At 32.7% G+C, this 26,145-nt stretch overlaps 1 protein-coding gene across 1 annotated transcript; it reads left to right on the forward strand.

The window, feature by feature from the left end:
* On the forward strand, nucleotides 1–26,145 carry LOC121391707 (ankyrin-3-like). Its single transcript, XM_041523244.1, has 7 exons — nucleotides 1–426; nucleotides 5,377–5,434; nucleotides 20,784–20,917; nucleotides 22,177–22,315; nucleotides 24,575–24,974; nucleotides 25,266–25,502; nucleotides 25,875–26,145. The coding sequence occupies exons 1-7, from the start codon at nucleotides 1–3 to the stop codon at nucleotides 26,143–26,145; spliced, it is 1,665 nt and encodes a 554-aa protein (XP_041379178.1).

The raw sequence follows: 26,145 nt of genomic DNA on the forward strand, positions 1-26,145 counted from the left end.
ATGAAAGCCAGTCGAAATGGTCATGCTGAGGTTGCTCAGCTACTATTTAAAGGTGACGTAGATGTTAACATACAGGGAAAAAATGGAGTGACAGCCTTAATGCTAGCCAGTCAATATGGTCATACCAAGATGGCTGAAGAACTAGTCAAACAGAACGCAGATGTTAACATTCAAGCAAAAAATGGATTTTTTGCTCTAATGCTAGCTAGTTTAAATGGTCACACACAGATTGCTGAACTATTACTAAAAGAGAATGCAGATATCAATATTCAGACAAAAAATGGATGGACTGCCCTAATGATAGCCAGTCAAAATGGTCATACCCAGGTTGCAGAATTATTACTCAAAGCTGATGCAGATGTTAATATTCAGGATGAAGATGGATTGACTGCCCTCATACTAGCAAGTCAAAAGGGTGAAACCGAAGTAGTTGAACTACTACTCAATGCTAATACAGATTGTTAATATAGAGGCAAAAAAATGGAGTGACTGCCCTAATGCTAGCTAGTCAAAATGGCCATACCCAAGTGGTTGAGCTACTAGTGGAGGAGCTTGTAGACGTTGATTTTGCGAAAAAAGTGGAAATACAGCCTTAATGCTAGCTAGTATTAATGGTCATCTTCAAGTAGCTGAGTGTTTACTACAATCACATGCAGATCCTCATATAATAGCATACAATGGAGCAACAGCATTTTCATTAGCAGCTTATAGTGGTAACAAAGATCTTGTTAATATGCTCTTAGACAAATCAGAGCCCACTATTAATGAGATTGAAAAGCAGTAGTAACATCATGTTATAGTGGTCACCCTACTCTCATTACGTTCCTCTTAAACAAACTTCCACACCTCACTAATAACCACAGAGAACTACTAGACTCATGTGTTAAAGGAGATTTAGGAGCAGTCATAATAAAAATATTAGATAGTCCAGATATTCCACTGGTACTTGGTCTTACTCCACTCATGGTAGCTTCATCATGTGGACATGTTGATATAGTGGATGCTCTCATACAAGCTGGAGCTAATGTCAATAAACAAGAAAATCATTAGGGCTCACTCCTTTGTTCTTTGCAGTAAAAGGAGGACAATCCTCTTTAGTAGTAGAAACACTCTTAATGTATGGTGCCAGTCCTAATGTTATTGCTACTACTAATGAAACTCCATTGGATGTAGCTATCAGAGTTAGTGAGAAATTTCAAATGGATGCTATTAGTAAGCTATTAATCAAATATGGAGGTCAAACAACATTACAATTACAGGGAGGAGAACCAAAGACATTATTTCTAACATTTGATGAACTAAAAACCACACCTACATCATTACAAACAACACAAAAAATGCAAACTATAAAACTCTTTGAAGATAAAGAGCAAGACAAAGCAAGAATATCAAGTTACTCATCCTATATTGATTTACTCACTTAAACCACATTACTTGTACACTTAGTGATATCAGTTTAAAACAACACAGCAAGAAAGAAGTCAAAGAAGTATGATGTGCTGTCAATAATAAATAATTATATATTAGTTATTGTATACTATATGTCTTGTATCTTTTTTGCTAAATAAAATGTAATATTTTCCTACATTAATTTAACTTAGAGCTTAATCATCTCTTTCAGACTTAGTCAAACAGAAAAAAAATAGGACAGAAATGAAGGCTCTCTCCCATTCAGAATGACATTTGAATACCTGAATAAAAAATAGCCTCAAGAAGAGGATTGATTTTTGATCTTGATTAATTGGATTTTGAAACTAGTTTGTATATTATAACTTCAGCTTTGACATTTAGTAATGGAGAAAATAAGCGCTTCATTGTAACAAACAAACTGTAAATACAATTATCTCATAACTTAGTTATAATTTAATTGTCAAAGAAGCATTTATGGTCATAGTGAAGCAGTTTCAGTTTATTCAAACAGTTAGGAGCTAGTGTGGATGCTGCTCTTCTTGAATCAACTGATCCTAATATTCAAAGCAAAAAAAGAATAAACAGTCCTGTACATATCTGTTGAAAATAGTCACTATAAAGTAGTGGAAACCGCTACTCCAAGTACAAGTAGATCCTGAAAATCAAAGCAATAATGGAACAACAGCACTTATAATAGCCAGTCACTAAGGTAAACATCAAGTGTTTGAAATTCTACTCAAGGAACAAGCTGATCCTAATATTCAAAACATGTTCACACATCAAAACAGTCATTGTCAAGTGGTGAATCTCTACTTAGCAAACAAGCCGATCATCAAATTCAATTGTCATGCTGATGAACAGTCCTGTATATACAGTGAAAATGGTCATTATCAAGTTGTGGAACTGCTTCACAAAGAACAAGCTGATCCTAATGTTCAACTCAATAGCTGAGCAACAGTATGTGTGTGTGAAGGAAAGAGATGATGGTACAGGTTATACACTATTACAAACTTATTGGGTTTAATTTCATATCTCTTAACTGACTTGTAGTATTTTCAGTGATTATTACAAATTTCATTCTAGTGTTTGTAGCATATCCATACCTTAATACAGTGATTAAAGGATAAAACAAGAGCAAAAGTATATGATGCATAAATAATACATGTTAGACAAGAGCACAATGGTAGAGATGTATATATTTATTCTTCTAGTTATGTAATACCAAATTATTACATGTATATAGCCTTAAATATTTTTTATTTTCTTCTTATCCTAAGATGATTATCATTGTAATTAATAAGATGATTATCATTGTAAATAATAATAGTTTTTCTAACTAAAGCATTGCTCAATAATACAAACATTGATGTCCAGCAGCTGATGTAGCAGAACCTTATCATAAATACTATCATTTGTTTGTGTTCTTTTACTTCTACTGACTAATAAAATGGAATTTATGTGTACCTACGTATTATGAAGGATTATGATTAAGGAATTAATCATTAGTATATTGTATAAACCAGTTTACCAAAAATATTACCAAAGCAACTTACATTAAACAATCTTTTTGAAGTGAATTATTAGTTATTTCTGGTATGCTGCATTGCAAAAGAATGTCTGCAGGTTCTAGTGAATTAAGTGAAAAAAGATATATCTGCATGATCCTTCTCTTTATATATTGACTACTTAACCACGCATAAGTTTGTATGAATTATCAACAGTGTTTATATTCATAATATAGTCAGTCATATAGTGACTATAGAATTTATGATAAAACAATTCTAGATAGAACACGTCCTCTGACTGGGAAGTCATAGTTTGTTGAGTTACATGAACTGTACAATTCCATAATAATTAATAATCAAACAGAATATGTTTTTAAGGATGCATGCAACTTAACGAATCATTACAACAACCGATATTTTTTAAGTTTGTGCATGTTCACTATAATTATTTACTCTTTTCTGCTGTTGTAGAGACCAATAAGCTACATTAGAACATTGTCGAGTGTACTCAAAAGCTGTATGTATCATTAAATAATGGCTTCATATACTGTCTGAAAGATGTCACTAATGAAATGTATACAGAAGGGTTAATCCCAAACAAGTCAAGGATTCACCCAATCATGACAGTGTAATTCATGAGTTTGAAGCAGGGATGATATACATGAAAGACATCACTCAAGTAGGAAAGTACTGCCAAACATTTTTAGATTAATTCTCTCTACAAAGGTATTCAGGGTGACTCTCCTGCCAGATTTGCTGCTGAAAATGTGGCTGAAGAATGGAAAAGCATGTCAAGTAGCTCCACAACATATCACCGTCAACTTATTGTGGTAATGAAATAAAACAAAGTAAGTATAAAGATAATGACAAGTAGCTTTATTGCTTTCACACTATCCAGAAAAAAAGAATGAAATGACAAAGTGTAACTTGCAAAAAACACCAACAATTCAGTTTAGAACTCAAGACGAAAGCAAGTTCAATGTTTTTTAAAGGTTCTTTCAAGAAGATTTACAACTTTAATGATGAATGTTCAGACAGCCCTTGATATTAGTTAAATCAGTCAAATCGGCTTTTACATTTTGCTATATGGGTTGACAATGAATCAGCTGGGCTAAATTGTATCTAAATGACGAACTAAGCGTGGGGAACCTTTTTGGAAAATCATCCCTATGACTTTATTGATTGTGAATTGAACATGGAAATTAGTGAACATTCCTAAAAATGAAAAATGTTAGGAGGGGGGTAAAAATAAAGACATAAATCATGATTTTATATAAGCACTTTGACAAGAAACACAGTCTTCGAGAGTCAATCACAGTCAAAAGCTCAAAGATGACCTAAAAAAATTATCTATGCTTCCCACACCGAGACAATTTAGAAAAATATGCCAAAATGTTTGTATTACACTACAAAATTGATGGTATGATGCCACTATTAAAGGGCTTTATTTATTAATTAGACATCCTACTTCCTTAGAGATTGAGACAATCACTCCTGCAGTATATTGACATAGAGACAGGTTCAATACTAATAACTTATGTCATCCACGAATCTCAAGTTGATTGTCTTATAGCTCATGCTCAAGGCCGGCTGCAGTTTATGCGTTCATTGGCATCTTTGATCTAAAAATTAATGGTAAGCATATCTTCAAAGATGATGAGAACAAGAATTTTACTTTTGATAGTACTCTTCTTGAAGCAGCAAACATTGGTCATATTGATGCAATTCAATTTCTTCTTGAGTTAGGAGCTAATGTTGATGGTGCTCTTTTAGAAGCTGTAATTGTTAGTGATATTGAATGAGTTTATTGAGCTCAATTCTTCTAGAGTTCGGAGGTAACATTGATGAAGCTCTTGAAGTAGCAAAAGTATGGTCATAGCAAAGCAGTATGCTTACTTCTCAAATTAGGTGCCAGGATCAATCACCATAATAAAGAAAAACAAAACACCACTAATGCTAGCTACACTAGGTGGACACGAACAAGTTGTAACAAACATTAGTATCAGCTGGAGCTGATATTTATATTCAAGATAGTAACAATTACACTGCACTAAAAATAGCTTGTGAAATGAGCTCATATACAATATGTAATTATCTACTTCAACAAAGAAAAGTCTATGAAACAGCATTCATTACTGCCTGCTGACATGTTTGTTCAAGTGCAATCTTTGTACTACAATACACATCAGTACACATCTCTATTAATAGCAATGATGAAATAGTGGCTGATATTCAAAAGCTTGATCAGAAGTTCATCTCTATAGTATCAATATCAAAGAGCAATTATCTCAGATGATCGAAAATGGATCATACACTATTACTCAACATATTGAAGAATACACTGAAGAGAAAGGGGTTTACTAAAGTAGCAACTATTGATGAACTATTTAACAAGATTAAGTCACACTATCATTTTCTTTATTGTCACCTAATTAAAGACCTTGTACACTACTTTTTTCAGGAGACATCCTTCAAAGTAGATTCAAAGAGTATTCAGAAGAACTCAGAGTATTCGAAGAGTCAGCTAAATTATTCAGAATGCTAGTGAAAAAAATACATCTATCAAAACAAGATGGTACTGAACTATCTTGTAAAATTATCATCAAACTAAATGTCATATGGAAACAAATGACATTAAAGAGTCTACATATTCTAATTAACCATATATTTGCAGAAATAGGAAAAACATCTAAACCACATTCACATCGAACATGAATTACTATGTATCACATTCCTAGCACCTAGTTCACAATACCACTCTCTTAAAGATATGGCAGTAACTAAAAGAGATCTCCTCTATCAAGTTGGTATCTTTGAAATGTACATTAACAACCATCCTATCATAGTAAACGATGAGAATGATAGTTTTACATTTGAGCCTTCTCTTCTACAAGCAGCAAAAGATGGCTTAGTAAGTGATGTAGAAATACTACTGGAGTTAGGAGCTCGTGTCAACTATCACTGCATTGAAAGAGGAGCAGAGACAAATGAAACAGACAATCTTGGACCAACGCAATCCATAAAATGTTGAAATGTTCATCATCTTGGTGTAGAAACGTTACTTGAACTACAAGCCATCTCTCAACATTCAGAAGGAGAAAAATGGTGGACAGCCCTTATGATATCTAGTGAAAAATGGTCATTATCAAGTAGTGGAACTGCTTCTCAAACAACAAGCCAACCCTAATATTCAACTGCAAGATGGACGAACTGCACTTTACTTAGCCAGTGAAAATGGTCATATCAAGTGGTGGAACTGCTACTCAGACAAACAGTTGATCTTAACATACAAGATGAAATTGGTGCCAACAGCCCTTATGATAGCCAGTCAAAAAGGTCATTATCAGTTGTGGAACTGCTTCTCTAAGAACAAGTCAATCCTAATATTCAATTGCCAAATGGAGGAACAGCCCTTTACTTAGCTAGTCAAGAAAGGTCATTATCAAGTGGTGGAATTGTTACTCAAAGAACAAACTGATCCTAATATACAAGATCAAACCGGAGCAACAGCCCTTATGATAGCCAGTCTTTCAAAATGGTCATTATCAAGTGGTGGCACTGCTTCTCAAAGAACAAGCCGATCCTAATATTCAATTGCCAGATGGACGAACAGCCCTTTATTTAGCCAGTGAAAAATGGTCATTATCAAGTGGTGGAACTACTTCTTAAACAACAAGCTGATCCTAACATACAAAGTCAAAAATGGACAAAAACAGCCCTTATGATAGCCAGTGCAGAAGGTCATCATCAAGTGGTGGAACTGCTTCTCAAGAATAAGCCAATCCTAATATTCAGTTGCCAGATGGACAAACAGCTCTTTTACATAGCCAGTACAGAAGGCCATTATCAAGTGTGGAATTCCTACTCAAACAACAAGCTGATCCTAACATACAAGATCATAATGGAAAACAGCCTTATGATAGCCAGTGCAGAAGGTCATTATCAAGTGGTTGAACTGCTACTTAATCAACAAGCCAATTCTAACATTGAAAGCAATTATGGAATAACGGCCCCATATATAGCCAGTCAAAAATGTCATTATCTAGTTATGGAACTGTTATATAAAGAAAATGCCAATCCAAAACAAAATATCTTCCGAAAATGGTGGAGCTCTTTTAAGAACTGATTCACTAATTCCAATCGAAATCACTAAAAATTGCTTGCTCATACTGACCTTTCATTTGTTCATTTATTACTGTCATTAACTTTATAGCCCACAATAAAAAGAATTTTCTTATCACTGTGTAGTGTTTATTTTAAGGTTATTGTAAACAAATGTTCATATAATTTAACATTGTAGTTTTTAGAATTTGTTATTCATTTTTTATCAGTTGTTTTAATACTCTCTAAATGTCTCTAATACGACAAGATCAAATTTTTGAACATTAGCAGATTATGACATCAATAACAAAAGGTGATGACATGTTATACATATTTTCATATTGTCAATGCTTTGCATACCCAACTACATGGGATGGACACAGATGTACGAGTTAATCATATATAAAGTATAAATAGCTGTTGCCTAGTCTAGAAGCACATTAGAATATATACTACACACTATTTGAAACAGAGTGTACTTTTAATTTTGTCCACACACACATACAGTGAAAGTAAGTACAGTCGAGAGGTAGAGAAATGGTGAATGTCAAATAATAGGAAGTGAAAATTTGAAAATTATTGCTAGTTTCATAGCTAAAATTATGTAAATATCAGCAGTTTGACCTAAGACAGTAGCTACATATACCTCGTTAATAAATTATTTACTAGTGCAACTAGTTTTAAGTCCAATATAGTTAAAATGACTTGGCATCAAAAGTCAGTTTACTTCATCTGTATGACTCGGAACTTTTTTAGCTACTGATTTCTATTTGCTTCTCCATTAAATGAATTAAAGGCTACACATCAATACAACACTTTCAAAGCATACTATAACTTTAGATCCTTTTACTACTAGTTGTGCAAGTAATGTTGGAAATATGAGTAGCAATTTAAGACTGACTCTTCACATCGACTTGAATTGTATAATGATTATGCAAAAGCCCATAACTTTCTAGTAACCATTAGTTACCATGACACAATGCCATATACAAATCTGACTAATATCAATAATTCTTTTTAATCAAGAAAATTGAATTTGATTCTAGAAGATCTTTTGTTATGAAGAAGTAAAATGGAACCAGATGAGGAGGAAACTACTATATATATTAATGACAAAAGCAATAGGTTAATTTCATTATCTTATTATGTTTTGTAGCAACCCATGTCTTAAAAGGGTCAGTAAAGGATAAATATTAGTTAGATAGGGGAAAAGACTACAGTAGAAAAAGTATACATTTTATTGTCTGTTGATGTAATATTAATTCAGTTCTACTGGTGGGAAATATTTTACTTTGGTTGTGGTGATTTGAGACTTGTTAAATGTAGGTATAGTGAAAATTGCTGCTTAAAAGCAAGAAAATTTTATATTCAAATGTCAGATGAGCTTTGTATATAGTCATTAGGCAAAAATAAACTTATTAGCAGACCCAAACACAAACGTAAAGCTCTAGATTATAATATTCACCCTCCAATAATCTAGTGACACTGTTAAATTGATCATGATGGAAAAGCAATAATAGCCAGAGGTAGCTGCACCTATATGCATATCTGCTACATATCCTTCTTTATAATAGTTATTCATCTCGGCCTAAAGACTTTTCAATAATTGTTATAAGCAACGCGATGTAGCATGGATGCCTCTGGATGCCTTTGAATACCATCAATGTTGTCATTTGGTCAATTTTAACAGTAGGAACTCTATCTCAAGTGAATATATTGTGGACAGAAGATAGACTAAATTTTAATTCAATGTTTTACTACTATAATAAGTAATTCATTACTACACCACTATATACTTGTCTACAGAATATATGTCATTAATTCACCAATGAGTGTTATGTATCAATTGTCCACCTTTTATCCATGTAAAATTAGACTGGCAGATATGTAAAATGGAAAATTTTAGTACAAACAAATATACTGAGTGGTATATGTGGCTAGCAGATAGACCAATTTACATTAGTGTTTTACTACTATAGTAAGTCATTCTGTATTATAGAAACAACAATTGTTAATTTAATAATTTATTAAGTGCAGTTACTACTGACTGACCTGGAATTCCAACAGTTTATTCCAGCTCCCCAACTCACTGATGTATGACAGAAATCATGTAAACAACAAAGGTACCACTGCAGACCTTGCTACAGGTGATGTCATGTACTAGATATGTTGTCTCTCCCGATGTCTTGAATATAGACCAGTCTTCAAACAGTCAAAATTACATTAGTAGACTTTGTATTTGCTTGTTTCCCGCCAGATGCCAAGACAGAGTTGCGGTCATCACGTGAGGAATCAGGCCCCTCCCTACGACTAGAGTACTCTCTACCTGACATTAGCAAAGCGAAATTTTTCTCAGACAAGATATAACATTATGGTGTAAGTTACTACCCTTTATGTATATAGATAATTCATTAGTTCACTCACTGTGAATATAATATAATACATTGTGTAAATAGAACATTTTGAATTAGCCTTCCGCACTCATATAAGAGAATGTCCTCCTGACACACCCCAGAAACATGAAAAGTCAACAGTAAAAGGTGACTTAAGATAATCCTTAGATTTAAAAGTACAATTTTTGCACATAGTAAAGTATGTCCTAGTAATCTTACTGTTTAGTACTTAATTCAGTATAATATTGTAACATAAATTAAACTCTACTATCTGTTAACATGACCCTTGACCTCCAATTATTATATAATAATGTCTACTGTGCGTTCATTTCTTAACACTAATGTTATAAATTATTATTTCAGCACACAAAATCCTATATTAAAAGTACATATAATTGACCAATATTGATTATTGCACTAAATCATACACTATAGATTATTTTACTGATACATTCACTTTGTATTTTTCTCTTGAAGTAGTTCAATAATGATTTAGCTAGAGAGTAATATGTAATGGTCTCTATTTATCATTAAATTAACTAAGTATAAAACTGTCCAGCAATCATTTGACCATCACAAGTCCATTTATTCTGTTTTATACATAGACCTATCATATAAATGTGTATATTGTTATAGACTTTTTGTCTTAGGTCATTTCTTTGTTCATGATATAGTGGCACTCTGTGTTTTATATGTTGCAATTGTTCAGTCATCTCTGTTCCTGTGACTCATTATAAGGTATGAGTGACTCCAATAACCTATAATTATTAGCTTGTTACATTTGTTTTTTACTTCCATTAATAAAATTATGCAGAAAATAGATTGTAAATATGTACATAAGTATATGTTAAAATCTGTTCTGTTTATTAATCCAATTATTAAAGAAAGTGATACTAGTAGCTTCATGCCATAACTTTAGTGTAATATAAACTAGTTTAAATGATCATAGAAGTTACGTAATCATGACAAAAAAAAAATTGCCTGTGATCAATAGAAGCTCTTATCTTTTTGTTGCTACATTGACATTCTTGTAGGTGACATGTATTTTAAAGATTGAATGTTATCTTTATTCATAGTAGATTGTTACTGCTGCAAATCATTCCAGTTATCATAACACTGTTGTGACCTTATTTGGTCAAAACCCCACCATCACTAATATGCAATGATAATTTACATGTATAATATAATATAATATCATACTTCATGTTCATTGGTGTAAGGAAGATCTGATATTTCAAAATCAATTGATGATTATTTGTGTGATGTTAATAAGTCTAAAATAATATTTATAATCAGTTAATGTATATACTTTATTGATTGTATCTATTAAATGACATTTCATTGTATGTGGTAAATGTCTTGGTTTTCACTGTTATATGTTACTACAAGCTGGTACTGATAAGATACTAGATGATGGACTTTGACTTAGAACTATAGTATATCACTAAATGTTACTGATGGTAGGATAATGTAAGGTACGTGCTATGTATGTACATTTAACTATGTTGTATTGCCCTCAATATCATGAATAGAGGCAAACATTAATTACTTCTAGAGCCAAGAGTGACATTACATTTGATAAACTAAATTTGCACCCTAAATCATTACAATAAAAAAGTGACAGTTATTAACACTTCAAAGATAAAGGTGACACTATCAAAAGGAGCCAAAGCAAGAAAGCAAGAATACCAAATTTCTCATCCTTTATTAAGTTACTCACTTAAAACCACAATACTCATAATTAAGAGATAACAGTGTAAAACAAGATAACAAGAAAGAGAGGAAGAATTATAATTTTTATATTTGCCTATTGTTAATTACATACTGTCATGTCTATATCTTTTGCAAAGTAAAATGTAACAATGTACCACATTTTATAACTTAGCTGAATCATCTATTTTCATTTACACTGTATACTAAATTTACACATTTATAAGAGTGTTTTCTTTCAAATGGAAAAGGTCTATATTTAAAACTCTGCATCCAATAATTCTTTTGAAAATGCTAATCACACAGTGAACATATTGAGTGTTAAGACATAGCTGAGAGTACAAAAGTTTTTATGGTAGAAAACCATCCTAGGACATAGATTGTATTATGTACCCATTTAGTCTATGTAATCTGTACCCCACTTGGATAATGTATATACTGACTTAATTAACTATTCTCTGTTTTATAATTAGTTTATATATTAAAATCTCTAGAAGAGGCTGTCCAAGTTTTTATTGAAATCACAACTTACTTTAATGAATGTTATAGTGAAGTGTACACTAATAAAATAGCTTGTCATTTATTAAGATTGTAATATTCATATTTGACAATTTTTTTAATGAAAGAAATGGATATTCATATCTTAATATTGGTAATTAAGAGTAGGTGTCAATAGAGGTTGATTAACTTCCTTGACCATACATATGTCCATACAACAACAGCCATAAGCATGCATAATCAAGACATGGTGGTGAAATGCAAAGACCTGTTTTATATGGGATTTCTGGTTTGTGACTTTCCTAAATCACTAGCACTCTACTTATTGATAAACTTGGTGTGCTTGCAAGGTCTTTTTAATGGTGAAAAAACATTTCTTTCTAGCTTATTCCTAGCCAGAGTTATAACACTGAGTTAGTGGTCATTCTCAACTTGAACAGAGTATAGTACCTAAGCTTTTTACAAATTGTACTAGACAGGGAGGATATGTATATACTGTTTATTATAATAATTATATTGATTGTTGTAGTGATACAGAAGAGTTGAAGTTTAGTAGATGATACAAACTGTCTGTCATTCTTAGTTTGGTATTTGAAGTGATGCTTGTATCATCACTTGAACCTGATCATGACCACACTCATTACTCAATCTTTATTCAAAAGTGTGGTCCAACATTTCGATACTCTCTTGAATAAGTCAATACTTTGTAGATTGCAAATTAGATCTCAACTAGATCATGAGATTTGAAACCATATACAAGATGCCACACTAATTATGAGATTGTTTTTTTTTCAAAAAATAAATAAAGGCTATACTTTTTGCTATTCTTTATTTATGATAATTGTAATTATTCAATATTAATAAATGGCACATCTCAAAAGAAGAATAGTATCCAATTTTTATTGAAATCACTACTTTTATGTTGAATCATTCAAATTAGTGTACTCTCCTATTTTTTAAAACTCTTACAAAATTTCTAGTTTGTAGTTATTAGTTAAATGAAATGAAAACATCATCCCATCCCTAGAATAAACATTATAGTACATTGTTAATCCAGAGTATGTATATATATGTACCAAGAATGTGTATATTATACTGATACTTTAATCAATTTAATTGTAGATAATCATAATAGCTTTCTGTTACTGTCTATTTAATCATTTTAAATCAAGATTGTGATAGTCATATTTGACACTTTTTAATTAAAGAAATATTGTATTCATATTCTTAATATTGTGTTAGTTAAGAGTAGGTGTTAAAATGAAGTTAATTAACAATATTGACCCACATATATTATACAACCCCATGATAGTCTTAATGGGGAGTGTGTCTTACTCAAATCCATAATTTATAAGAATGTGAACTTAAGTTATAGAACTATATTACTGTATTTCAGCAGATTATTTCTGTTATGTCAATCCTACTGACTAATAGTGACTAGATATTAGGAGGAGGACATTTGTTTGAAATTGTCTTCTTGGTCACATTTTGAAGGTTTTCTGGTTGTAGTATATAAAAAAATATATTTATTAACTATAATATATTGTGGGTTACTTATTACCTACCCTGCATAAATACTTATTTATCTTGCAATGTTCAAACATTACCATAATACATTCTTATTAATTCACTTATAGTTAATCTTAATGTGTGTAGTATAGACAAATGTATCAAGTTCATTGTTTCTTAGCATTCATGTAATTTGTTTTTTGTTATGCTATTGCTAATTAAATATAAAAATCTAATTGGTGGGGCTAGATGACTAAAGTATATTAATGTTAACTGACTTCAGAATACACTGTAGTAAATAAAACTCTTTGTCAATAATACCTTTTTACCATTTCTTTACACGTCATGAATTAATTTCTAGTCACAACATTATGATCATGTATTCAAGTTTGTAATTGATATCTTTAAAATTTCAAAAGTTAGCTTTAATGTTGTATCACTTATAAGCAAAGTATTGTTATAAGGACATATATAAATATGTGTATTTAATACATGATAAAGTTATGTAATGATTTTCAGCATCATAGATATTTTTAACATTCTTGTAGTCTATCGCTAAAATTTAAAAATTAGTAGATTAATTTTACATTGTATACTTGTAGGTGTCATATATTTTTAATATTTAGTATTTTTTTTAATTATGTAAGTGGATCTGCTGTCAATCAATATTACTGTGATCATATCATCGTTGTAAACCTTATTTGATTCAAAACTCCACCCATCACTAATTTGCAATAATAATATACATGTATGATAAAACTTGTACCCTCGTGCTCATTTGTATAAGACAAATCTGATTTGATTTGATTGAGTAGATGCCAAATTAATTTATATTTTTTTGCTGTTAGGGCTCAGTTTAACCAATGATATCACCTCTTATCTTGTCTTTAACTTTCCAACAACAGACTATGATAATCTAATAGGATAGTATAAATGATTTATGAGATATTAGTATTGTTAAAGTGATGTACTATTTTTATGTCAGACTAACTTCTATGGGAAAGTGTCTTTAATGTAACTTATATATTGATTATCTCATTAGTGATAGGTGGAATTGTTGACCAAATAAGGTCACAACAGCAATACACATGAATATATGTACTTTCTTCATAAACAGCATATTATATGTCTATTGAAGTATAATAAAACACTTTTATTATGAAAAGTCAGAAAAAAATCACTATTTCTCATATGTGATTTAATTTTGGTGTCATTTTAATATTATATTCTATTGTTTGTATACAACTATCAAGACAAGAAATGATACCAAACTAAACACATTTTCTTTCAGTATATATCATCTTAAGATGATTTTACAAATCAAATTGACAATTATAACATTCATTAAATTAATTGTTTAAGTAGATTAAGTAAGATCATTTTCAGTACATTTGTACATGTAGTAATATCTTCACCTCATGTTCAAAACCTATTATTACATGTCAAAATGACTAGGTAGGTCATAGCCATATACTTCTTAGTAATAGTTCTTCAACTAAGCATTGTTATGTCTAGAAACTTGATGTTCACCGCTTATGTAATAGTGTCCTATCATTAATACTATCATTAATTTTGTTTGTGTACTTTTACTTTATTGGATAATAATATGAAAATTTATTGTACCTAACTTATTGTTTAGTTTCTGAATTAAAGAATTAATGATCAGTATATATATTATATATATATATATATATTAGTTATCAAATAATTCACATGTTCATAATTTGCTACTAATTATTTTTTATTGTCTTCTATGTTTTGTACAGCACTGGATTATTTTGTCCACCAGTTTACGTAATAGTGCACTATCATCAATTCTATCATTTGTTTGTGCTTGTTTGCCTATATTCACTAATACATGGACTTTAATGTACCTACTTATTGTGTAGTTTCTGAATTAAGAAGTTAACCATTAGTATATTATATATGCTACTTATCAAATAAATCACATATTTCAATATTAATTATTAATAAAAGTGGCACTCTCAAGAAGCTATATCCAAATTTTAATTAAAAATCACTTCTTTTCATTGTTGAATCACTCAAAAATAAACACACTCTCCTAATTTTTATGCAAAAATTTTTAGCAAATTTCTTGTTTGAGTTATGGGCTAAAAGACTGAAAAACATTATCCCCATTTCTAGAATTAACACCACAGTAAATTATTAAACCAAGTGCATGTATAGTACTGTTACGTTAATGTATGTTATAGTGAAGTGGGTATAAACATAATAGCTTTTTGTTTCCTGTTTATTCATTAAGATTGTGATATTCATATTTGACACTTTTAATGAAGAAATATGATATTCATCTTGTAAATATTGGTTAATTAAGAGTAGGTGTTCATAGAGTTTGATATAACATTATCACCACATACATATCATACAACAACCACGGTAGTCCTAATGTACAGAATGTGAACTGAAGTCAATGTAGTTGTATTTCAGTAAATTGTTTCTGATATCAAGCCCTACTGGCTACAGTGGCTAGATACAAGGATAATACTTGAAATTGCTCGACCTTTTGAAGGCTTCTAGTTGTAGTATATAAAGATAAGTATATTTATTAACTATAATATATGTAAGAGTAAACTCATTTATTAACCCTACCTGTATAAATACCTATTTATCTTGTCATATATGCAAACATTATTATAACACTTTCTTTATTCACATTTAGTTATTCTTAATTTGTGTAATATAGACAATTGTATCAGGTTCATTGGTTCATGGTATATATAATTTCTGTTAAACATAGCTAATAAAAAATGGAGTAATCTGATGATAGGGCAGTTAACTAAGTGTATTAGTGTTTAACTAACTTCACAATATAATAAAGTCACAATTTTTTTTCACGTAATGCATTTTTTATAATTCTTTACATGTCATGATCAATTTCTAATCATAACTTAAAATATTCCCATTAGTATAGAACAAGTCTACAATTAATATCTTTTAAGTTTCAAAGTTAGCTTTTATAATGTATCTCACATATAACAAAAGTGTTGCCATAACAGAGTATACAAATTTGTGTATTAAAAAACATGTCTATTAAAATGATTGTCAAGATCAAATAGATAGATGAAAGGATGATTCATTATTCTTGTAATCTATACTAACATTTAACACTATCAAAAAAATTTAGCTTAATTCTGCATTAGTGTACGTGTAGATGACATGTATTTAAAATAATTCAGTGTTATCTATATAGAATTGGTACTGTTATCATTTCATTACTATGACCTTATTTGGTCAAAAACCCACCCATCACTAATTTACAATGATAAATGTTACATGTATGATATAATCGCATACCTTATGTTCATTGTGTACGGAATATCTGATATTTCAAAATCAATTGATAATTATTACCTCATGTTATTAGTCTAAAAGTATTAGTAATCTCTTCTCATTTGTTCAATGTACTTTAATTTTGATTGATTGTATCTATTAAATGTATTTCCATTAACATGTGGTACATGTCCTGGTCTCCAAATTGTTATATCTCCTACAAGCTGGTACTGATAAGATGCTAGAAAACGATAGATTTTGACTTAGAACTAGTATATCAGTAGACTTTACTGATAATATGATATAAGACATATGTTATATATGAAACATTTATCTAAGTTTGCATTGCCCATATACATTACATGGATGACTGATGCTTGTCTCTATATCCTGAGACAACATTGATCATTAGTAGAGCTAAGTGTGGCACACAATGCAAGATGCTGTTTAAAAAATTGACTATACCCTAAGCTTATGCAGCATAGTACACCTATAATAAGTACTCTCATTGTTTGTGCTCCTTTACCTATATTTGGCTACCAATATGGAATTACAATGCACCTACTTATTGTGTACTTTATAATTTAAATAGCATTGTGTCCTATACACCTCCAATGACATTGAAGATAGTGACACAGAATTACTTATTACACTGTTTTGAGCTTATTTTCACCCTGCATTTACTTTCTTTCACCTACTTTGTGCAAATTTTATATGGATTATACATGTTACATTTAGTGGGTTAATGTTATATAATAGCTTATGCGTACAACTAAGGCATAGTATAATAGACCTTGTTCTGTTAGATTCTGCAGCGTCAGAATCTGTTTAAGAGTTTCAGGAAATTGCTGAGGTAATGAACCCAAAATTTGCTTATAATAAAGTCTAAGCACCTTGTGAGCACTTTGAACATCTGTAACATTGTGTCATAAGTAGAGTTAAAAACTATATTGTTGATTTTGAAGTTGGAGCTTTTAAAAAAAGTACTTTTAATGAGACACTGATCATTTGTAACAATGGCTAAAAACTAAGATGAAAATTAATCATGGTTTATTGCATAACATATTTTGATGATGCAAGTTATTATATTTTTAAAACAGGAATTTTGATGATTGATGACTATACTAATAATAATATTGTTAGCCAATACCAGAAAAATTTGCTATAGTTTTTCATATTTTCATTCCTGTAGGAGCTGAATATATATCTTTTAGGCACTTAATCAGGATGGACAATGAACAAAACAATTCACTTCTTTGTATACAATTACTAGCCTAATGTCTGTGTACTATTATGACTTTTAATTATGATTATAAATAAAATTCATTGTCATCATATTTGGCCAAAATTTTCATACTTTGTCTGTGAATGAAACTGACCCAGACCTCATGAATATTATGAAGTCACTCATCATTATAGCAACATTAGACAAACCAGACTACTGTCATTGATAATTTGCTGTCTCTTAGCGTTTCAAATATAATGGCTGAGGCAACTAGCCCACCTATTAGCAATCCTTCTCTTGCAACAATGACTGAGCAGCAAGGTAAGTTTGTCAATTTGGTATGGCATTATTTACTACCAGTTTGTTTTATAGCTACTAGTGCTGATGTAGTTCAATTACAAAACCTAATGAAGGACATACTCCAGGAACAAGATTATCCTTTACAAGTTGCATTATTATAAAATGTCTTCCACAAGTGCTGCAGAAATGTTTAGCATTAAAATGATTCCTGAGTCTGTCAAAGAGGATCCAACTTATGATAAAGTAATTGGTGAATGTAAAGCTGGCATGGGATTAAAAAAGATGTTTCCAGCATTACAAACGTATTGGCAACTATTTCTCAAAATACTATCTAATCAAAGTGATCCTGCTGTTCAAGTGCAGCACGTTATTTAGATACAGAATTAAGAGACAGATTGATAAGCCTCGACTCTGGTACATTCAGAATCCATGTACTTCGCCAAGTATTGAAGCAGATGTCATCAAAACAATAGAACTAGAACCTGAAAAGTTGGTCATGACAAAGCAGCTAAAATTTCTTCTTAAGCTTGGAACAAAACAAACACAAATGCTGCTCTTTACGAAGCAGCAATAGGAGATAATAACGAAGCAGCACAATTTCTTCTCAATTTAGGAGCTAGCGCAGATATATTGCACTTTTTGAATCCGCAAAAGTTGGTCATGGCAAAGCAGCTCGATTTCTGTCAGTTTAGGAGCTAGCGCAGACATTTGCTCTTCTGAGTCAGCCAAAGTTATCATGACAAAAGCGGGGCTCTATTTCTTCTTATGCTTTGGAGCACACACTAATGTTGCTCTTTACGAAGCAGCAATAGGAGATAATAACGAAGCAGCACAATTTCTTCTCAATTTAGGAGCTAGCGCAGATATTGCACTTTTTGAATCAGCAAAAGTTTGGTCATGGCAAAGCAGCTCGATTTCTTCTCAGTTTAGGAGCTAGCGCAGACATTGCTCTTCTTGAGTCAGCCAAAGTTAATCATAACAAAGCGGCGCTATTTCTTCTTAAGCTTGGAGCACACACTAATGGTTGCTCTTTACGAAGCACAAAAGGAGATGATAACGGAAATAGCAAGGTTTCTTATAACTTAGGAGCTAACAAAGGTATTGCCACTTCTTGAGCAGCCAAAGTTGGTCATGATAAAGCGGCTCAATTTCTTCTTAAGCTTGGAGCAAACACTGGATGTTGCTCTTTATGAAGCAGCAAAAGGAGAAGATTATGAAGCAGCTAGATTTCTTATCAAATTTGGAGCTAGCACAACTATTTCTCTTCTTGAGTCAGCCAAGTTGATCATGACAAAGCGGCTCAATTTCTTTTTAAGCTTGGAGCAAACACTGATGTTGCTCTTTTTTGAAGCAGCAAAAGGAGATGATAATGAAGCAGTACAATTTCTTCTTGATTTAGGATCTAGCACAGATGCAGGTCGATGTCAGTTAGAAAAGATAATGAAGGACTTGCTTCAGGAACGACATTATTCTTTACAAGTTGCATTTATAAACATTCTTCCACGAGTGGCTGCAGAAATGTTTAGCATTAAAATGATTCCTGAGTCTGTCAAAGATAATCCCAATTATGATAAATTAATTTGCTGAATTTAAAGGTGGTATTGAATGGCAAAAAGATGTTCCATCATTACAAAAAGTATTGGCAATCATTTCTCAAAATACTATCTAGTCAAGGTGGTGCTGCTGTTCAGGGTGTTGCAGAGATTATTTAGATACACAATTAAGTAAAAGATTAGAAGCCTCAAACCTGCCACAATTCAGAGTACATATACCTTTTCTAGTATTGAAGAAGATGTCAAGACAATTGAGCTTGATAGTGAAAAAGTCATTGTTTTGAAAAGGTGCATAATCTCCACCAAACATTTGCTGGTCTAATGAGACAAGTTAGAGCTGAACTAAATGAAGAAATTCAGAATCAAAACAACAAAAACATGTCTTTCAGATATAGCGGCTGTGTACAAGATAATATATTTTGGGAAAGTCTTGATCTCAGTCATATCGATGATTTGGATGGACTCTTTAAAGGAATTACATCGCTTTTATGACTTTCTAGATTGCGACATTATTGTTGCAATTGCTGCGGAATACATTTTAAAAATAGCGATTTAATTAAAAAATTGCAATTGCAAAAACCATTCTAAAGAAGCAATTGAATTTCGAATACCCAATCAGTTTAAGGGACACTTAGAATGGTTTGATGCAAATATACAATCCACACTTAAAAAATCCTGAGAATGCACCAATTTCTCATATTAAGCTAAAAGAGACTTGGAATCAAGTACACATAGAAGGACTTTACTTATTAATCAAACATTTTCTTCCAAATCATGAAAAGCAATCCCTTCTAAACCACATCAAAATCTCAGCTGGTTCAGTGCTTATTAAATATATTGTCCGTGAATCTCAAGTTGACCATCTGATAGCTTATGCTCAAGGCAAGTTACAGTTTATGGCGTCTCATTGGTATGTTTATTTTTAGTCATCAATGACACAACCAATACTAGATGGTGAAGATGGAATGAGAAACTTTACTTTTGATATTGCTCTTCTTGAAGCAGCAAAAAGTTGGTCATCCTGAAGCAGTTCAGTTTATTCTTGAATTAGGGGCTAATGTTGATGCTGCTCTTTTTTAAAGCAGCAAAAGTTGATCATGACAGCGCAGCTCAATTTCTTCTTAACTTTGGAGCGAGCACTTGACGTTGCTCTTCATGAAGCAGCAAAAGAAGATGATAATGAAGCAGCACAATTTCTTCTTAACTTCGGAGCGAACGCTAACGTTGCTCTTCCACGAAGCAGCAAAAGGAGACGATAATGGAGCAGCACAATTTCTTCTCAATTTAGGAGCAAGAATAGATATTGCACTTCTTGAATCAGCCAAAGTTAGTCATGACAAAGCAGCTCAATTTCTTCTTGATCTCGGAGCGAACACTAATGTTGCTCTTTATGAAGCAGCAAGAATTGATGATAATGAAGCAGTACAATTTCTTCTTAATTTAGGAGCTAGCACAGATCCAGATCAAAAATAAACAAGATAATGGCAGACGTACTTCAGGAGCAACATTATCTTTTACAGTTGCATCAAAACACTGCCTTATGCAAAGGCTGCAGAAATGTTTAGTTATGGAATGATAAGTGAGCCTGTAAGAGATCAACCAATTATAACAAAATTAATTAGTGATTTTAAAGCTGGAATGAAGTTTAAAGGTGTTCCAGCATTACAAATGTATTGGCAATCATTTCTCGAAATACTATTCTAACCAACATGGTGATGTTCAAGATGCAGCAGATTATTTACATACAGAATGGAAAAGACAGACTGAAAAGCCTCAACCCTACTGCAATTCAGAGTACATATACTTCATCAAGTAGATCTAATCATGAGGGTGTTAAGATAGTTGAGCTTGATAATGAAGATGACATTAAGAAACAGCTACATGATCTCACCAAAAGTTTGTTGGTCTAATGAGACAAGTTAGAACTGAACTAAATGAAGAATTCAGAATCAAAAACAACAAAAACATCTCTTTCAGATATAGCAGGCTATGTACAAGCCTATATATATCTTGGGAAAGTCTTGATGTCAGTCATATTCATGATTTAAATGGGACTCTTTAAACAACTGCATCATTTTATGATTTTTTGGATTGTGACATCATTGTTGCAATTGCCTGTGGGATACATTAAAAATAGCGATTTAATTAAAAAATTGCAAAACCATTCTAAAGAAGCAATTGAATTTCGAAATACCCAATCAGTTAAGACACTTAGAAATGGTTTGATGCAAAAATTACAATCCACACTTAAAAAAATCCTGAGAATGCACCAATTTCTCATATTAAGCTAAAAGAGACTTGGAATCAAGTACACATAGAAGCACTTTACTTATTAATCAAACACTTTTTCTTTCAAAACATAAAGGCAATCCCTTCTAAACTACATCAAATCTCAGCTGGTTCAGTGCTTATTAAATGCATTGTCCGTGAATCTCAAGTTGACTATCTTATAGCTTATGCTCAGGCAAGTTACAGTTTATTCGTCTCATTGGTATGTATTTAGTTTAGTCATCAATGACACACCAATACTAGATGGTGAAGATGAGAATGAGAACTTTACTTTTGATATTGCTCTTCTTAAAGCAGCAAAAGTTGGGCATCTTGAAGCAGTTCAGTTTCTGCTGGAATTAGGATTAGTGTTGATGCTCCTCTTCTTGAATTAACTTATCCTATCTTCAAAGCCAAATAGGAACAACACCCTGTACATAGCCAGTGAAAATGGTCATTATCAAGTTGTGAAAGTCCTACTTAATGAAAAAGCTGATCCTAATCTTCAAAGCAAATATGGAACAACAGCCCTGTACATAGCCAGTGAAAATGGTCATTATCAAGTGGTAGAACTGCTACTTAATCAACAAGCAAATCCTAATATTCAAAGCAATAATGGAGCAACAGCCCTTATGATGGCCCAGTCACAATGGCCATTATCAAGTAGTAGAGCTGCTGCTGAAACAAAAGCCAATCCTAATATTCAAAGCAAAATGTGAGCAACAGCCCTTATGAGGGCCAGTCTTAAGGGTTGTTATCAAGTGATTTGAACTGTTACTCAAACAACAAAGCTAATCCTAACATTGAAAGTAATAATGGAGTAACAGCTCTTATGTTGGCCAGTCAAAAGGGTCATTATTACCAAGTGGTAGAACTGTACTCAACACAGCAAGTTGATCCTAATATTTCAGAACACTAACATAAGCAATCCAGCCTTGCACATAGCCATTCAAAGTGGTCATTATGAAGTTGGTGGAGCTACTTCTTAATCAACAAGCTGATCCTAATATTCAAAACAAATAATGGAACAACAGCTCTTATACTAGCCAGTCAAAATGGTCATTCACAAGTAGTGGAACTGCCTACTTAAACAACAAGCCGATCCTAAAATTCAGTTACCAGATGGACAAACAGCCCTGTATAGATCCAGTCAAAATGGTCATTATCAAGCGGTGGAACTACTACTCAATAAAACAAGCTGATCCTAATATCAAAAAGAAGAAGATTGGACTGCACTCATGATTGCCAGTGGAAAATGGTTATCATCAAAGTGGTGGAACTGTTACTCAAACAACAAGCCCCAAATATCAAAACATTAATGGAGCAACAGCCTTGCACTTAGCCATCACAATGGTCATTTTCTAGTGGTGAAAATACTTCTCAAAGAACAAACCAATCCTGAAACATTCAAAACAAAGAAGGCTGGACAGCCTTATGCTGGCCAGTAAAATGGTCATTATCAAGTGGTGGAACTGCTACTTTAAAACAAAGCCAATCCTAATATTCAAAACAATAATGAAGCAACGGCCCTTATAATAGCCAGTGAAAAATGGTTATCATCAGTGGTGGAATTGCTTCTCAAACATCAAGCCAAATCTAATATTCTAAAAAAACACTGGAGCAACAGCCTTGCACTTAGCCAGTCACAATGGCAATATCTAGTGGTGAAAATACTACTCAAAGAACAAACCAATCCTAACATTCATGACAAAGAAGGCTGGACAGCCCTTATGCTCGCCAGTAAAATGGTCATTATCAAGTGGTGGAACTGCTACTTAAAGAACAAGCCAATCCTAATATTCAAACATTAATGGAGCACACAGCTTTACACATAGCCTGTCAAAACTGTCATTATCAAGTGGTGAAACTGCTACTCAAACAAACAAATAGATCCTAATATTCAAAACAATAGCAGAGTAAACAGCCTTGCACATAGCCCAGTCAAAGTGGTCATAATCTAATGGTGGAAATACTACTCATGAACAAGCCAATCCTAAACATTCAAGATGAAGATGGCTTGACAGCGCTTATGCTGGCTAGTAAAAATGGTCATTATCAAGTGGTGGAACTTTACTCAAACAACAAGCCAATCCTAATATTCAAGACAATAATGGATCAACAGACCTGTATATAGCCAATCACAATGGTCATGTTGAAGTGATAGAACTACTTCTAAAGCAACAGGCTGATCCTAATGTTCAAAGACAATAATGGAACAACAGCCCTTATGATAGCCAGTCACTATGGTGATTATCAAGTGGTGGAAATGCTACTCAGAGAACAAGCCAATCCTAATATCAAAAAGAAAGGTGATTGGACTGCACTCATGATAGCCAGTCAAAATGGTCATTGTGAAATAGGTGGAACTGCTACTTAAACAACAAGCAAATTGTAAAAATACAATTACCAGATGGGACGAAACAGCCTTATACATAGCCAGTCAAATGGTCATACCAGGTGGTGGAAAACTACTACTCAATCAACAAACTGATCTTGATATCAAAAATGAAGAGATTGGACTGCACTCATGATTGCCAGTGAAAATGGTATCATCAAGTGGTGGAAACTGCTACTCAAACAACAAGCCAATCCTAATGTTCAAAACAATAACGGAGCAACACGCCCTTATGATGGCCAGCCACTATGGTGATTATCAGTATGGTGGGAACTGCTACTGAAACATAAATCTGATCCTAACATTAAAGATAAAAATGGAGTAATAGCTATTTACATAGCCAGTCAAAATGGTCACTCCATGCCAAGGTGGAACTGCTACTTAAACAACATGCTGATCCTAATATTCAATTGCAGATGGACGAACAGCCATGTACTCAGCCAGTGAGAATGGTCATTATCAAGTGGTGGAACTGTTACTCAAACAACAAGCCAATCCTAATATCAGGGAAGAAGATGATTGGACTGCGCTCATGATCGCCAGTGAAAATGGTCAATATCAAGTGATGGAGCTGCTACTTAAAGAACAAGTTGATCCTAACATTCAAGAAAACCATGGCTGGACAGCTCTTATGATAGCCAGTGAAAATGGTCATTATGAAGTGCTGGAACTGCTACTCAAACAACAAGCCAATCCTAATGTTCAAAACAATAACGGAGCAACAGCCCTTATGATGGCCAGCCACTATGGTGATTATCATATAGTGGAACTGCTACTGAAACATCAATCTGATCCAAACATTAAAGATAAAATGGAGTAAACAGCTATTTACATAGCCAGTCAAAATGGTCACTGCCAAGTGGTGGAACTGCTACTTAAACACATGCTGATCCTAATGTTCAAAACAATAATGGAGCAAACAGCCCTTATGAGGCCAGCCACTATGGTGATTATCTTATGGTGGAACTGCTACTGAAACATCAATCTGATCCTAACATTAAAGATAAAAATGGAGTAATAGCTATTTACATAGCCAGTCAAAATGGTCACTGCCAAGTGGTGGAACTGCTACTTAAACAACATGCTGATCCTAATATTCAATTGCAGATGGGACGAACAGCCATGTACTCAGCCAGTGAGAATGGTCATTATCAAGTGGTGGAACTGTTACTCAAACAACACAGCCAATCCTAATATCAGGGAAGAAGATGATTGGACTGCGCTCATGATCGCCAGTGAAAATGGTCATTATCAAGTGATGGAGCTGCTACTTAAAGAACAAGTTGATCCTAACATTCAAGAGAAACATGGCTGGACAGCTCTTATGATAGCCAGTCAAAAATGGTCATTATGAAGTACTGGAACTGCTACTCAAACAACAAGCCAATCCTAATGTTCAAAACAATAACGGAGCAACAGCCCTTATGATGGCCAGCCACTATGGTGATTATCATGAGGTAGAACTGCTACTGAAACATCAAGCCAATCCTCACATTAAGATAAAAAATGGAGTAACAGCTATTTTCAGAGCCAGTCAAAAAGGTAGCTGCCAAGTGGTGGAAACTGCTCCTTAAACACAAGTTGATCCTAATATTCAAGAGAAAGATGGATGGACGGGACTTATGATAGCCTGTCAAAATGGTGATTATCAAGTAGTGGAACTGCTACTCAAACAACAAGCAAATCCTAATATTCAAAGTAATAATGGAATAACAGCACGCACATAGCCAGTCAAAATAGTCATTATCGAGTGGTGGAACTGTTACTTAAACAACAATCAAATCCTAATATTCAAAGTAATAATGGAATAACAGCCCTGCACATAGCTAGTCAAAGTGGTGATTATCAAGTGGTCGAACTGTTAATTAAAGAACTAGTTGAGCTTCACATTCAACAGAATGATGGCTGGACAGCTCTTATGATAGCAGTCAAAAAATGGTCATTATCGAGTGGTGGAACTGCTACTCAAACAACAAGCAAATCCTAA

Source organism: Gigantopelta aegis, unplaced genomic scaffold (assembly GCF_016097555.1).
Source record: "Gigantopelta aegis isolate Gae_Host unplaced genomic scaffold, Gae_host_genome ctg2864_pilon_pilon, whole genome shotgun sequence".
Taxonomy (NCBI): domain Eukaryota; kingdom Metazoa; phylum Mollusca; class Gastropoda; order Neomphalida; family Peltospiridae; genus Gigantopelta; species Gigantopelta aegis.